The sequence below is a fragment of the Drosophila santomea genome, unplaced genomic scaffold (assembly GCF_016746245.2).
Source record: "Drosophila santomea strain STO CAGO 1482 unplaced genomic scaffold, Prin_Dsan_1.1 Segkk97_quiver_pilon_misjoin1_scaf, whole genome shotgun sequence".
Taxonomy (NCBI): Eukaryota; Metazoa; Arthropoda; class Insecta; order Diptera; family Drosophilidae; genus Drosophila; species Drosophila santomea.
In genome coordinates this window covers 53,499-70,971 of record NW_025319028.1, presented here as the reverse complement: position 1 = coordinate 70,971, position 17,473 = coordinate 53,499, and the positions used below count along the sequence as shown (strand labels likewise).

The 17,473-nt window shown below is 37.9% G+C and overlaps 2 protein-coding genes across 2 annotated transcripts; both read right to left on the bottom strand.

Annotated features, from left to right (window-relative positions):
* Nucleotides 1-5,707: 5,707 nt before the first annotated feature.
* Nucleotides 5,708-6,929, bottom strand: LOC120457907. The gene is made up of 2 exons (XM_039645416.2): nucleotides 5,874-6,929; nucleotides 5,708-5,807 (listed from the first exon to the last, which is right to left on the bottom strand). The coding sequence occupies exons 1-2, from the start codon at nucleotides 6,927-6,929 to the stop codon at nucleotides 5,796-5,798; spliced, it is 1,068 nt and encodes a 355-aa protein (XP_039501350.1). The 3' UTR covers nucleotides 5,708-5,795.
* Nucleotides 6,930-10,036: 3,107 nt separating this feature from the next.
* Nucleotides 10,037-11,474, bottom strand: LOC120457908. The gene is made up of 3 exons (XM_039645417.1): nucleotides 11,440-11,474; nucleotides 10,765-11,382; nucleotides 10,037-10,698 (listed from the first exon to the last, which is right to left on the bottom strand). Exons 2-3 carry the CDS (start codon nucleotides 11,356-11,358, stop codon nucleotides 10,687-10,689), a joined length of 606 nt encoding a protein of 201 aa, XP_039501351.1. The 5' UTR covers nucleotides 11,359-11,382; nucleotides 11,440-11,474; the 3' UTR covers nucleotides 10,037-10,686.
* Nucleotides 11,475-17,473: the final 5,999 nt, after the last annotated feature.

Sequence of the window (17,473 nt, the reverse complement as noted above, 5' to 3'; positions counted from 1 at the left end):
TAAAATCCGGACTGTGAAGAACTGGGGCAGAGCACAACATTTCTTTAAGCATATTTTGAGAAGCGGTGAGACCGAAAGGCATAACTTTGTATTGATATAGGAGCTTTCCGGGTATGGTAAATGCCGCTTTGTCACGCGATGCAGGGTCCAGAGGGATTTGCCAGTAGGCATCCTTGAGATCGAGACTCGATATAACCTTGGGAAGCCGCCCTAAGATACCATCTATCTGAGGCAACGAATACGCATCCTTTTTAGTAACCGCGTTCACCTTTCGGCTATCCAAGCATAGACGAATTTTTCCCGGTTTCTACACCAGAACAACCGGTGATGACCAGGGACTATCTGATTCCTCAATAACTCCTAAGCTGAGCATTCGATCGACCTCTTGATACAGCAACCTTTCCACTGCCGGAGAGACGGGAAAATGCCTTTGTCAATAGTATGTGAGATTTGGTTCGTCTTGCCTAACCCAGAAACTGCGAAAGAAACTGGGAATCGTTGAACTACCGACTTGAGTATGTCCTGTTGGCTAACCGAAAGTTGATGTGTATTAAAGTTATGATTATAGTTCACGTTTATGTTTATTATAATCCAGCCCTTCAGCCAATCAGTGAAAACACAATTATTTTATTCTTGTTTGATACTTCCTTTATTAAGCCACCGAACCGCACTCATTAGTAGTCTGCAAGCGAATAGGACGATAACTTTATAATGAGCATGTAAGAGGCAACAACGAGAGAGAACAAAGAGAGCAATAATAGAGCGCGTTCTCTCCAAGATCTCCCATCACTATCGCATTCAGACAGATTTGCATAAGTGTGACTTTTGTATTTTCAACACGCCACCTCAAAAATCACACTGATACAAACTGATTTAAAATTAAATAAAATAAAAAATTACTTTCAGACGAGTGCGTTTCTAATGGCTGTATTCTTATTCTTTTAGTGTGCGATCTGTGACAGTTCAGCGACGACTGACTCTTCATTTATTCAGCAAGTGTGTGTATACTGTTTACATTCGCGACTCTTATAATTAGGTTCTTACATTCTAATATTGCAATGGGACTTATACTACTATGCTTATACACAATTACTACTACTACTACTACAGCTCGGCCATCCTGATAATTAGGATCTCCTGATCCTCGCCGCTCTACTTCTTGTAATCATTACATTTTCGTTACTTATTTCAGTGTTTGTTACATTTGGTTTGGTTTTCTTATTTACATTTACCTTAGACATTTGTTTTTCTTTATCATTTTTCTTTTCTATATTTTTATTATTTGATACCGAATTCTTTTCTTGAAGCCATGGTTTAATTTTATGAGCCGCCCATATTCCATCGTATGGTTTTTGTGTCAACTGAAAACCTTCCACATCTTTGATACAATACCTATCATTGTCTAGTACTTTGGCGATTTCATAGGGGCCTTTATATTTGGTTATTAATTTCCTAGGCGCTCCAACTGTTGAATCAAAATTCTTGACCTAATTTGTATTTATTTGCTTCTAGTCGTTTAGCGTCAGCATATTTCTTGTTATAGTTGTACTTTTTCCTGCGAAACTTCTGCATTTTGTCTAATTTTCTCTAAATTAATTTCTTTTCTTTTTAGCATTGACTCCAATACATTTTCTTTTAAACAATCTAGCATTTTTCCTTTTTGATTCACTCCAAACAGCATTATACTTGGGTGCTCATTTATGCTTCTGTGCTTTGTATTATTCATTGCATACTCTACATCTTCCAAAACTTTGTGCCACTGTGCGTTCTTTTCTACATCTACGAGCTTACTAATCATGGGTCCTAGGTCTCTATTTATTCGCTCAACTTGTCCATTTGCTTGTGGTGAGCATGTTGCAATTTTGACGTGCTTAATGTTTCTTGATTCCAAAAATTCTTCGAACATATCTGATGTAAAACATGTCCCTCTGTCTGAAACAACGGTCGTTGGTCTGCTATACGCTCTAAAATAATCACCTAAAGCTTCCATTGCTTCCTTTGACTTTGTTGATTTCGCTGGATACAATCTCACAAACTTTGTGCATCCATCAACAATTACTAATACATGTTTTTTCGTAGAATTCTTTTGATTTACCGGACCATAGTGATCTATATGTATGACTTCAAATGGTGTGTTTCCCTTTGGTACAATGTTAACAGTTCCTTCTTGCTTACCATTTTTTCCTTGAAAAGCTATACATTTTAGACAGTTCTTAACATGTTCATCCGCTTTACTTCTAACATTTGGAAACCAATAACTTTTACCGACCATTTCCGTAACTTTGTCTTTCCCTACATGGCCTAACTCATTGTGGTATTTATACAATACGTGTTCTTCCATAGCTTCCGGGACATAGAACAGTAACTTATCTTTTACTTTTTTGTAAATCACACCATTTCGCATTTCATATAATTCGCTTTCTTCTTTACTTAGCATTTCTTTAATCTTTCTCAACTTCTCGTCTCTGTTTTGGCATATAACTAAATTGTCCTCGAACGTATTTTCCTCTATTACCAAAATCGTATTACATCTACTAAGAGCATCAACGTGTTTCATTCTAGTTCCTGATCTATGCTCTAGTTTATACAGATAATTCTGTAATTCCAAGGCCCATCTTGCTATTCTTGGGTTCAAGTCTTTTTTATTCAACGTCATTGTGAGGGAATTACAGTCTGTCACTATTTTGAATTCAATTCCTTGTAGGTACACTCTAAACCTTTTTAATGCATATATTACTGCCAGTGTTTCCAGTTCAAAACAAGAGAGAACGCTATAGTCGAGTTCCCCGACTATCTGATACCCGTTACTCAGCTAGTGGAAGGGAGAAGGAGAGTCTTAAACACAATTTTTGGCGGTTTGTAGGCGTTATAGTGGGCGTGGCAGAAATTTTTTTGGCAAATCGATAGAAATTTACAAGACCAATATAAAAATGAAAAAATATCAAAACATTTTTCAAAAGTGTGGGCGTAGCAGCTTTGGGCGGTTTGAGGGCGTTAGAGTGGGCGTGGCAAAAAGTTTTTTGGTAAATCGATAGAAAATGACAAGACTAATACAAAAATGAAAAAATTTCAAAACATTTTTCAAAAGTGTGGGCGTGGCAGTTTTGTGCGGTTTGTGGGCGTTAGAGTGGGCGTGGCAACATGAATCGACAAACTTGCGCTGCTTCTATGTCTCTGGAGTCTGTATGCTTAATCTCAACTTTCTAGCTTTTGTAGTTCCTGAGATCTCGACGTTCATACGGACGGACAGACGGACAGACGGACAGACGGACAGACGGACAGACGGACGGACAGACGGACATGGCCAGATCGACTCGGCTATTGATCCTGATCAAAAATATATATACTTTATATGGTCGGAAACGCTTCCTTCTGCCTGTTACATACTTTTCAACGAATCTAGTATACCCTTTTACTCTACGAGTAACGGGTATAACAAGAGAGAACGCTATAGTCGAGTTCCCCGACTATCTGATACCCGTTACTCAGCTAGTAGAAGTGCAGGTTTGTGGGCGTTAGAGTGGGCGTGGCAAAAAGTTTTTTGGCAAATCGATAGAAATTTAGACGACTAATACAAAAATGAAAAAATATCTAAACATTTTTCAAAAGTGTGGGCGTGGCAGCTTTGGGCGGTTTGTGGGCGTTAGAGTGGGCGTGGCAAAAAGTTCTTTGGCAAATCGATAGAAATTTGGAAGACTAATACAAAAATGAAAAAATATCAAAACATTTTTCAAAAGTGTGGGCGTGGCAGCTTTGGGCGGTTTGTGGGCGTTAGAGTGGGCGTGGCAAAATTTTTTTTGACAAATCGATAGAAATTTACAACACCAATACAAAAATGAAAAAATATCAAAACATTTTTCAAAAGTGTGGGCGTGGCAGTTTTGGGCGGTTTGTGGGCGTTAGAGTGGGCGTGGCAGCATGATTCGACAAACTTGCGCTGCGTCTATGTCCCTGGAGTCTGTATGCTTAATCTCAACTTTCTAGCTTTTGTAGTTCCTGAGATCTCGACGTTCATACGGACAGACAGACGGACAGACGGACGGACAGACGGACGGACAGACGGACGGACAGACGGACATGGCCAAATCGACTCGGCTATTGAACCTGATCAAGAATATATATACTTTATATGGTCGGAAACGCTTCCTTCTGCCTGTTACATACTTTTCAACGAATCTAGTATACCCTTTTACTCTACGAGTAACGGGTATAACTATGATACCTTGATTCTGTATCCGTTGTCCTTTTTGAGAAGTAAAAAACTTGATGTAATTTACCATCTGCTTTTCTTTGCAAGAGAATTGATCCGAAACCTATCGAACTTGCATCGCAGTGCAATTCTGTTTCATCCTCAGGACTGTACAATGCTAAAATAGGCGTTTTTAACAGCTTGCTTTTTAATTCATCAAATGCTTCTAATTGCGCTAGGCCAAACTCGAACTTTTTGTCTTTCTTTGTCAAATCATGGAGTGGCTTTGCTATTGTTGAAAAATTCTGTATAAATCTTCTAAAATACGAGCACGTCCCCAAAAAACTTTGGACATCATGAACTTTTTGTGGCACGGGAAAATTTTCAATTGCTTTCACACCGTCGTCATCTGCTTTAATACCCTTTTCTGATATTATATATCCTAAATATTTCACCTCACTTTGAAAAAACATACATTTATCGATTCGTAGCTCTAATTTGTTTTTAACCAATCGCTCAAATACTTCTTTTAATATAGCTTGGTGATCTTCTATATTCTTTGTCGCTATCATTATGTCATCGAGATAAACTATCACCTTCTTATCCCTAATCATGTCGTCAAATACTTTGTTGATGAACCTTTGAAAAACAGACGGAGCATTTGTCAGCCCAAAAGGCAAGAATGCCTTGAACTCATACTGTCCTAGTGGCGTGGTAAATGATGTATACTTTATCGATTCTTCGTCCATATAAACATGGAAGTATCCATTTTTCAGGTCTAACTTCGAGAACACAACTTTGTTTGCTAGGGTATCTAATAAATCATCAATTAATGGCATCGGGTATCTAACTTTCGCCGTGATCTTATTTAGTTTCCTATAATCTATGCACATCCGAATGCCACCCAATTTCTTTTTTACTAGTACAATTGGCGAGCAATACTCAGATTCACTTTGTCGTATAATACCATCTTTTAAATAATCATCAAGGATTCCTTGTAATTTTTCTTTCTCTACATATGCCAGGCGTCTTGGCGAAAAACTAAACGGCTTGTCTTCCTCTAACCTTAGCTTCATTTCACATTTTATATTCGGTTCACTCGGTCTTTTTGGTTTAATATAATATTCTTCAATAACATTTATAAATTCGCGTCTTTGTTTAAAATTTAATTGTGAACCTATCTCATATACATTTTCATTATCATTGTAATCAATTAATAATAGTTGTTTTTCAAAATTATTTTGTTCGTCTGCGTTTGTCTCATAATGACTTTTAGATTCTTTATTTGCATTTTGATTTTCTTCAACTATGGAATCTTTTTTTATTTCAGATATTTTTTCGTGTTCATTATCAATTACAATTTTGGCCTTTACTCTTGCTAAAAAATCCCTTCCCAATAACATAGCATATCCCATAGATTCATCATCCACGACATATAATAACATAGGAGTATCTTTATTTGAAAATTTAACTGAACATTTTACGCTTCCATGTATTTGTAATTTACTTAAATTTAATCCAACGTAACTTAAATAAGTAGTCTTTTCCATTTTAATTTGACTTGGTATAAAACGTTTTTTAATAATACTTATCGGGCTGCCAGAATCTATGAGACATTCTATAAACATAGGGTTCAGCCTATTATTCTTTGTACAAAATGTTAATTCAATATATGGTAACTTACATAATCGTTGTCCCCGCCCTTCGACTTCTTGTATTGGTTGCACTCCTTAGCAACATGTCCTTGCAAGCCACATGCGTAACAAGCCCCATCTTGTCTCTTAGGCTTGCGGCACTCTTTGGCCAGGTGGCCCCGACTGTGGCAATTGTAGCACTCTGCATTACCTCGTGGCTTCTGAAAATCTCCTGCTCTACGGTCTTCCGGTAACTTGGGCTTAGGAACGTAGCCCAACTCAACGTTTCGGAATGCCTCCAGAAGCTCCAATCCGGTCTTGAACGAACGCGACTTAGCCAGATTGCGTAGATTGACATCGTGTATGCCGTCAATGACATATTCCAAAAATTCATCTTCTGCCAGTGCTAAGTTATCCGCCAGCTGCCACTTCTCGTTGTAGTACTTGGAGAACTCCTCACCTTTGATCCAGACGCAGTTCTGTAGCTTCTGCCGCATACTCAACTTTGATTCTTTGGACATTACGAACATTTTCTCCAGGTGGCTTAACATTTTATCCGCTGTGTCCATAGTAGCGCTCGTGCTTGAATACAGCCATATTTCAGCATCGCCCTTAACTTTGTAGTGAATCAGCGCACGCATCATCTCGTCGCCGACCTTGAAATTTTTCTGGACATTCAAAAGTTGAGATATCCAAACATTGAAATTGTTTCCGCCATCGTATACCTTAACGATCTCCTTTAAAATTTCGAAAGAAATGCTTGAGTTTGTGTCGTTACTTCGTTGTTGTTTATTCTTTAACTGGTCGATCTCATTTTGCAGCTTCAATATTTTCAACTCATTTTCCATTCTTTGAATATCGCTGTCTTGGATAGTTACATTGTTCCGCATCATTTGGTTTCCAAAACATTGTTGTGGCTCCTTGTTGCCAGCCATTTGCATCTCGGGATCATTGTTGCTGGCCATCGGGATCGCTAAACATTTGTTGGACTCATTGTTGCTGGCGCTCACCATCTGCCTCTCAGAACATTGCTCGATCTCATTTTCGTTGTTAACATTTATTTCGCAAGATCCCGTTACTTTTCTCGAACCTTCTGTTTCTTGCATTCCTTTGTATGTATGTATGTGCAACCGTTGCCGTCATCGTGTCGCCGTCGTTGTCGCTACTTCTTGCTATCTCGTTTTCGCTACTTTGTTCTTCGCCGTTGCCGTTGTTTTCATCCCTGTCTATTTTACCGGTTTGTTCTGTGGCGTTGATTTTTTTCATTGCTGTTTTATTTTTTTCAAGCGCGCACCACTCAAATTTAATATTTTCAAGTCTTTTAATCAATTCGATTTTTGTGCCACTACTTTTAAGTTTGTTTTGTTCTTTTAATGTGTAATTGCCAGGATTACAATTCATTAATGCCGATTTTTATTTTTCTTTTGAAATTATCACTTCGGTAGGTCCGACCACTTCTGAGCTTTAGTGTGCGATCTGTGACAGTTCAGCGACGACTGACTCTTCATTTATTCAGCAAGTGTGTGTATACTGTTTACATTCGCGACTCTTATAATTAGGTTCTTACATTCTAATATTGCAATGGGACTTATACTACTATGCTTATACACAATTACTACTACTACTACTACAGCTCGGCCATCCTGATAATTAGGATCTCCTGATCCTCGCCGCTCTACTTCTTGTAATCATTACATTTTCGTTACTTATTTCAGTGTTTGTTACATTTGGTTTGGTTTTCTTATTTACATTTACCTTAGACATTTGTTTTTCTTTATCATTTTTCTTTTCTATATTTTTATTATTTGATACCGAATTCTTTTCTTGAAGCCATGGTTTAATTTTATGAGCCGCCCATATTCCATCGTATGGTTTTTGTGTCAACTGAAAACCTTCCACATCTTTGATACAATACCTATCATTGTCTAGTACTTTGGCGATTTCATAGGGGCCTTTATATTTGGTTATTAATTTCCTAGGCGCTCCAACTGTTGAATCAAAATTCTTGACCTAATTTGTATTTATTTGCTTCTAGTCGTTTAGCGTCAGCATATTTCTTGTTATAGTTGTACTTTTTCCTGCGAAACTTCTGCATTTTGTCTAATTTTCTCTAAATTAATTTCTTTTCTTTTTAGCATTGACTCCAATACATTTTCTTTTAAACAATCTAGCATTTTTCCTTTTTGATTCACTCCAAACAGCATTATACTTGGGTGCTCATTTATGCTTCTGTGCTTTGTATTATTCATTGCATACTCTACATCTTCCAAAACTTTGTGCCACTGTGCGTTCTTTTCTACATCTACGAGCTTACTAATCATGGGTCCTAGGTCTCTATTTATTCGCTCAACTTGTCCATTTGCTTGTGGTGAGCCTGTTGCAATTTTGACGTGCTTAATGTTTCTTGATTCCAAAAATTCTTCGAACATATCTGATGTAAAACATGTCCCTCTGTCTGAAACAACGGTCGTTGGTCTGCTATACGCTCTAAAATAATCACCTAAAGCTTCCATTGCTTCCTTTGACTTTGTTGATTTCGCTGGATACAATCTCACAAACTTTGTGCATCCATCAACAATTACTAATACATGTTTTTTCGTAGAATTCTTTTGATTTACCGGACCATAGTGATCTATATGTATGACTTCAAATGGTGTGTTTCCCTTTGGTACAATGTTAACAGTTCCTTCTTGCTTACCATTTTTTCCTTGAAAAGCTATACATTTTAGACAGTTCTTAACATGTTCATCCGCTTTACTTCTAACATTTGGAAACCAATAACTTTTACCGACCATTTCCGTAACTTTGTCTTTCCCTACATGGCCTAACTCATTGTGGTATTTATACAATACGTGTTCTTCCATAGCTTCCGGGACATAGAACAGTAACTTATCTTTTACTTTTTTGTAAATCACACCATTTCGCATTTCATATAATTCGCTTTCTTCTTTACTTAGCATTTCTTTAATCTTTCTCAACTTCTCGTCTCTGTTTTGGCATATAACTAAATTGTCCTCGAACGTATTTTCCTCTATTACCAAAATCGTATTACATCTACTAAGAGCATCAACGTGTTTCATTCTAGTTCCTGATCTATGCTCTAGTTTATACAGATAATTCTGTAATTCCAAGGCCCATCTTGCTATTCTTGGGTTCAAGTCTTTTTTATTCAACGTCATTGTGAGGGAATTACAGTCTGTCACTATTTTGAATTCAATTCCTTGTAGGTACACTCTAAACCTTTTTAATGCATATATTACTGCCAGTGTTTCCAGTTCAAAACTATGATACCTTGATTCTGTATCCGTTGTCCTTTTTGAGAAGTAAAAAACTTGATGTAATTTACCATCTGCTTTTCTTTGCAAGAGAATTGATCCGAAACCTATCGAACTTGCATCGCAGTGCAATTCTGTTTCATCCTCAGGACTGTACAATGCTAAAATAGGCGTTTTTAACAGCTTGCTTTTTAATTCATCAAATGCTTCTAATTGCGCTAGGCCAAACTCGAACTTTTTGTCTTTCTTTGTCAAATCATGGAGTGGCTTTGCTATTGTTGAAAAATTCTGTATAAATCTTCTAAAATACGAGCACGTCCCCAAAAAACTTTGGACATCATGAACTTTTTGTGGCACGGGAAAATTTTCAATTGCTTTCACACCGTCGTCATCTGCTTTAATACCCTTTTCTGATATTATATATCCTAAATATTTCACCTCACTTTGAAAAAACATACATTTATCGATTCGTAGCTCTAATTTGTTTTTAACCAATCGCTCAAATACTTCTTTTAATATAGCTTGGTGATCTTCTATATTCTTTGTCGCTATCATTATGTCATCGAGATAAACTATCACCTTCTTATCCCTAATCATGTCGTCAAATACTTTGTTGATGAACCTTTGAAAAACAGACGGAGCATTGTCAGCCCAAAAGGCAAGAATGCCTTGAACTCATACTGTCCTAGTGGCGTGGTAAATGATGTATACTTTATCGATTCTTCGTCCATATAAACATGGAAGTATCCATTTTTCAGGTCTAACTTCGAGAACACAACTTTGTTTGCTAGGGTATCTAATAAATCATCAATTAATGGCATCGGGTATCTAACTTTCGCCGTGATCTTATTTAGTTTCCTATAATCTATGCACATCCGAATGCCACCCAATTTCTTTTTTACTAGTACAATTGGCGAGCAATACTCAGATTCACTTTGTCGTATAATACCATCTTTTAAATAATCATCAAGGATTCCTTGTAATTTTTCTTTCTCTACATATGCCAGGCGTCTTGGCGAAAAACTAAACGGCTTGTCTTCCTCTAACCTTAGCTTCATTTCACATTTTATATTCGGTTCACTCGGTCTTTTTGGTTTAATATAATATTCTTCAATAACATTTATAAATTCGCGTCTTTGTTTAAAATTTAATTGTGAACCTATCTCATATACATTTTCATTATCATTGTAATCAATTAATAATAGTTGTTTTTCAAAATTATTTTGTTCGTCTGCGTTTGTCTCATAATGACTTTTAGATTCTTTATTTGCATTTTGATTTTCTTCAACTATGGAATCTTTTTTTATTTCAGATATTTTTTCGTGTTCATTATCAATTACAATTTTGGCCTTTACTCTTGCTAAAAAATCCCTTCCCAATAACATAGCATATCCCATAGATTCATCATCCACGACATATAATAACATAGGAGTATCTTTATTTGAAAATTTAACTGAACATTTTACGCTTCCATGTATTTGTAATTTACTTAAATTTAATCCAACGTAACTTAAAGAAGTAGTCTTTTCCATTTTAATTTGACTTGGTATAAAACGTTTTTTAATAATACTTATCGGGCTGCCAGAATCTATGAGACATTCTATAAACATAGGGTTCAGCCTATTATTCTTTGTACAAAATGTTAATTCAATATATGGTAACTTACATAATCGTTGTCCCCGCCCTTCGACTTCTTGTATTGGTTGCACTCCTTAGCAACATGTCCTTGCAAGCCACATGCGTAACAAGCCCCATCTTGTCTCTTAGGCTTGCGGCACTCTTTGGCCAGGTGGCCCCGACTGTGGCAATTGTAGCACTCTGCATTACCTCGTGGCTTCTGAAAATCTCCTGCTCTACGGTCTTCCGGTAACTTGGGCTTAGGAACGTGGCCCAACTCAACGTTTCGGAATGCCTCCAGAAGCTCCAATCCGGTCTTGAACGAACGCGACTTAGCCAGATTGCGTAGATTGACATCGTGTATGCCGTCAATGACATATTCCAAAAATTCATCTTCTGCCAGTGCTAAGTTATCCGCCAGCTGCCACTTCTCGTTGTAGTACTTGGAGAACTCCTCACCTTTGATCCAGACGCAGTTCTGTAGCTTCTGCCGCATTCTCAACTTTGATTCTTTGGACATTACGAACATTTTCTCCAGGTGGCTTAACATTTTATCCGCTGTGTCCATAGTAGCGCTCGTGCTTGAATACAGCCATATTTCAGCATCGCCCTTAACTTTGTAGTGAATCAGCGCACGCATCATCTCGTCGCCGACCTTGAAATTTTTCTGGACATTCAAAAGTTGAGATATCCAAACATTGAAATTGTTTCCGCCATCGTATACCTTAACGATCTCCTTTAAAATTTCGAAAGAAATGCTTGAGTTTGTGTCGTTACTTCGTTGTTGTTTATTCTTTAACTGGTCGATCTAATTTTGCAGCTTCAATATTTTCAACTCATTTTCCATTCTTTGAATATCGCTGTCTTGGATAGTTACATTGTTCCGCATCATTTGGTTTCCAAAACATTGTTGTGGCTCCTTGTTGCCAGCCATTTGCATCTCGGGATCATTGTTGCTGGCCATCGGGATCGCTAAACATTTGTTGGACTCATTGTTGCTGGCGCTCACCATCTGCCTCTCAGAACATTGCTCGATCTCATTTTCGTTGTTAACATTTATTTCGCAAGATCCCGTTACTTTTCTCGAACCTTCTGTTTCTTGCATTCCTTTGTATGTATGTATGTGCAACCGTTGCCGTCATCGTGTCGCCGTCGTTGTCGCTACTTCTTGCTATCTCGTTTTCGCTACTTTGTTCTTCGCCGTTGCCGTTGTTTTCATCCCTGTCTATTTTACCGGTTTGTTCTGAGGCGTTGATTTTTTTCATTGCTGTTTTATTTTTTTCAAGCGCGCACCACTCAAATTTAATATTTTCAAGTCTTTTAATCAATTCGATTTTTGTGCCACTACTTTTAAGTTTGTTTTGTTCTTTTAATGTGTAATTGCCAGGATTACAATTCATTAATGCCGATTTTTATTTTTCTTTTGAAATTATCACTTCGGTAGGTCCGACCACTTCTGAGCTTTAGTGTGCGATCTGTGACAGTTCAGCGACGACTGACTCTTCATTTATTCAGCAAGTGTGTGTATACTGTTTACATTCGCGACTCTTATAATTAGGTTCTTACATTCTAATATTGCAATGGGACTTATACTACTATGCTTATACAAGTTAACAACAAAAATGTTTAAATCCAGAACAATGAACCCCAATAAGCAAGCTTCAATCTGCAAGCTCAGCGTCTGCATAATTTCCTGCACACGCCGAGCTGCCAAGCAGAATTCGATAATTTCCTGCACACGCCGAGTTGCCAAGTAGAGTTCGAAGAATCTGATTGGTAACAACTTCCGCTCCCACCAATGCAAGTGATTCCAAGAAGACTGCACTGATTTGACCAGCAAAACATCAGCCGATGTCGTGGCCTATTGGAAAGCTAAGGAGCCGACTCCGATCCTCTGCCACCAAGGGCAGCGCAGCTCACAGCCAAAGACTCACAGCTTGATAGGGACAGCTTAGGGTAATTTAGTTGCAAATTGGATTTATACAAATAAAGTCGTTCTTAACTGAACTCCAATTAATTTTATTATTTTTTACCTTGCTAACCGCAAAGTAATTAACTGGCGCCCGAACAGGGACCGGTGCGCGTACGATACAACAAAACGTTTTGTAAGTTCGCGGCTCGCAATAACATTTGCGGCAACCGGCCTAATCGCGAGTGACAAGAACGCGCAACTCACGGAAAATTAACATCTTTCGTTCGTTCAAATTCACTCTGGCATATCGAACTTAACTTGTTCATTTGCCCATCGGTGGACTCCAAGGACTGAAGGCAGGGCCACAGACCACCCCTCAACCTGTACGCATCGCTGGATCCCCAGTAGTCTCCATTAGATAAAAAGGATGAAATCCGGATCGTCGGAGGAGGAGCCACATCAAAAAGAATAACCATAGTACTGTAAGCTTAACCAACCAAATTTAAAAAAAAAAAACTCAAAACTAACAAACAAATTGAACAAAGAAACATATAAATTTAAGTGATTAATGAAAAACCGTAAAACGATAAAACAAACAAAAAGATCACAAAAGTGATATAACAAATTCCAACTTTACGATTCCCAAGGGACCCTCTAAAGTACAAGGAAAAACCAGCCACTGGTTATAAAATAAAAAAAAAAAATTACAAAAACATATTATTTTCAAGACACAAAAACATATTATTTTCAAGTAAAAACACAAAGACTTACTAACCCAATCCAAACATAATTAGAGATAAGCTCCATCATTTGCTCCCTTGATCGTTTTTAAAAAAAAAAAAACTCGACCCATTCTTAGTTCGGTTTTATTTATTGTTTTATGGCTAACGCGAACAACCTGATAAGACCCTCGATACTTAGTGCCGAAGCGACTAGACAACGCGTCAGACAACAAGAAGAATTAGAACACAATAGAATCATGGTCGAAAATGTAGACAGAGCTGCATTAGCAGCCACAATTAGCGAGATCCTAGCGCAACAATTACCAAGTTTCTTGAGACGCCTCAATTCTTCTGAGGAATACGCAAACGTAACAGACCAGGTAATTGCCCCAGAACATGCAGGGAACTTAGGCGATTTAGACCGAGTACCGGATATAGTTAAATCTATCCGTGACTTTTCCGGTGATCCGTCAGAATTTAGTTCTTGGAAGAAAGGAGTAGACCGTATCTTAGAAGCATACAGTGCTTTCCAGGGTACCCCGAAATACTATGGTATTTTACATACCATACGTAATAAAATTGTAGGACCCGCCGATACGGCATTAGAATCTTACAATACTCCTCTGAACTGGTTAGCGATTTCGAAATGTCTAACTCTGCATTATGCTGACAAGCGCGACATTAACACATTAGAATACCAAATGACGATGCTTATACAGGGTGCCAACCAATCTGTGGAAGAGTTCCATCAAATGGTTTATAAACACCTATCCCTAATCCTAAACAAGATCGGTTGTATGGGATTAGGTAGAGAAGCAGAACTTTTAATGACGAAAATGTACAGAGATAAGGCTCTAGACACCTTCGTACGAGGATTACAAGGCGATCTGCCTCGTCTATTGGGAATTAAAGAACCAGTAGACTTACCCTCGGCATTACACCTTTGCCTCAAGTTAGAAAATCAGAACTTCAGGGCAAAACATGCAGCAAACATAGGACAGACAAGACAGTTTAGGAATCAGTCTTCAAAGCCTTCACCTGCTCCTCGCAGTAATTTATTTATCAATAGACAACCACCAATTCCACCCCCCCGAACTCGATATTATCAATTCGGACAGCAACTACCGACCGCTTTACCTCGACAAAACTTCACTTACCAGCTTGCACAGCCAGTAGCTGCACCTCGACCTTTTCAGAATAGGCAATTCCCGCCACAGCAGTCAGCGCCACCTAGGCCACAGGCCCCAAAACCACTGCCTCGTCCAGAACCTATGGATGTGGATCCCAGTGTACAGACGAGAATGGTGAACTACATGAACAGACCTCGCTTTGAACTAGGTAAAAGACCACCTGGCCCAATACCAGATGGGATGAAGCGTCAAAGGAACTTTAACATACAGACTACAACAGAAGAAAACGAAACGCGTTCCACGGAGACTCCATTAACCACGACGGACTACGAACAAGCTATGGCAGAGTACGAGGACCACAACTACCTTGACGACAACTTGGACGACTACATAGATCAGATAGATGAAGCGGATGCTGACAATAACACTTACGACTACTACGACAACGCTGGGTTAAATTTTTTAGAATAAAAAATTCCTCTCTTCCATACTTTTTATGCAAGATGAGGAATGGCAAATTTATTAGAATACTTATAGACACCGGTTCAAACCGAAATTATATCCAACCTAAATTCGTCAATAACCCTATACAGAATAAATCACTTTTCAATGCTGTCTCAGTAGGCGGCAGCACAGTAATTACGCATCATAAGGTAGCAAACCTTTTTAATATTCAGGATGTTGAAGTAAAATTTTTTCTGTTGCCCACATTAAAATCTTTCGATGCCATTTTGGGCAATGATAGTTTAAAAGAATTAGGGGCAGTAATAAAAATCAGCAAAAATATTATGATATTAAAGAACGGTCTCTCGATCCCCATAAAAGAAAAAACATTCGAAGCAGTCAACACAATTATTCCGAGAACATCCCACTTGTCCGACAAACAAAAAACCAAGCTAAGCGAACTACTCAAGTCGTTTCCAGACTTGTTCGCAGACCCAAACCAAAAACTGACCTACACAACTAACGTAAAGGCAACGATCCGAACCTCGTCCGATAATCCTATTTACTCAAAATTCTATCAGTATCCAATGACACTGAAAGATGAAGTAAACAAACAGATAAAAGAACTTTTAGAAGATGGTATAATTCGACCTTCTAGGTCTCCGTACAATTCACCAGTGTGGATTGTACCCAAAAAGGCAGACGCTTCAGGCGAAAAAAAATATCGCATGGTTATTGATTATCGCAAACTCAATAAAATAACCATTGCAGATAAATACCCTATTCCTGAGATAAATGAAGTTCTTACCCAATTAGGGGACAATAAAGTATTCTCCGTTTTAGATCTGAAAAGTGGTTTCCATCAAATCTCGTTAAAAAATAGTGACATAGAAAAAACCGCCTTCTCCGTAAACAACGGAAAATATGAGTTTACACGACTCCCATTTGGTCTTAAGAATGCGCCCTCAATTTTCCAACGCGCATTAGATGACATACTTCGTGAGCATATTGGAAGAATATGTTTTATTTACATAGACGATATCATCATATTTAGCAAAGATGATGATACGCATATTGAGAACTTGGCTAAAATTTTTCAAACTTTACAGAACGCCAACATGAAATGTCAGCTAGACAAATGTGAGTTCATGAAAAACAAAGTCGAATTCCTTGGATTTGTTGTCTCCGATAGGGGAATAGAAACAAACCCGAGTAAAGTGGCAGCGATAGCAAATTATCCCTGCCCTAAAACTTTGAGGGATCTAAGATCCTTCCTAGGCCTTTCCGGCTATTATAGAAGATTTATACAAAATTATGCCAAATTAGCAAAACCCCTAACTTCACTTTTAAGAGGGGAAGATGGACACGTGTCCAAAAGAATGTCATCCAAAAAAATAATTTCATTAGACAAAGAAGCTCTAGAATCTTTCAAGAAGCTTAAAAGTAACTTAGCGTCAAAAGAAATAATTCTCCGTTACCCAGATTTCAATAAGGAGTTAAGATCTTTACAGATCATCAACCTTTAACACATTCTTTGAGTAGCTGGAATGGAAACGCCAGGATCAAGAGATGGAAAGCTTATTTGGAGGAATATGATTATGAAATATTTTATAAACCAGGAAAAGAAAATGTTGTTGCAGACGCGCTCTCAAGAATACCTTTAGAGCAGATTAACTCTGTTGCCTCTACACAACATAGCGCCGAAAGTTCTAGCCATGACCTAATCCCTAGCGTCGAAGCCCCAATAAATGTTTTCAAAAACCAAATATTCTTTTATAAATCAAATAAATATGACTACAAGTTTACCATCCCATTTCCTACTTTCCATAGACATGAAATATACAGACTCGAATACACCACGGACGATATAATAACAGACCTAAAAAAACACCTTAACCCTTCCGTAATTAACGGCATTCACACGACTGAAGACATTATGGGAAAAATACAAACAACCTACAGAAGTCACTTTAAAGGAATCAAAACTCGATTCACCCAATTCAGGGTAGAAGACTTGACAGACGAAACTGAACAGGAAGAAAGAATTCTTCAAATACATAGGGGAGCACATCGAAACGCTCTAGAAAATCAAAAGCAACTAGCAGAAACCTATTATTTTCCAAGAATGAAACAAAAAATTATACATTTAGTTAAGCAATGTAAACTTTGCAAAGAAGCTAAATATGACAGACACCCCCCAAATCCGGAAATTCAAGAAACTCCTATTCCAGAATATCCCGGTCACATATTGCACATTGACATTTATTCTACAGAACGACACTTAGTACTCACTGCAATAGATAAGTTTTCTAAATTAGCGCAAGCACGAATTATAAATTCAAAAGCAATAGAAGATATCAGAACGCCTTTGCGTGACATTATATTTTATTTCGGAGTCCCAAAACATATCGTTATGGACAACGAAAAAGCTTTCAATTCCCAATCAATTAAGTTCATGTTGGAGCAGCTACAGATAGAAGTCTATACTGCCCCACCATACAAAAGTACTGTTAACGGTCAGGTGGAACGATTCCATTCAACACTCTCAGA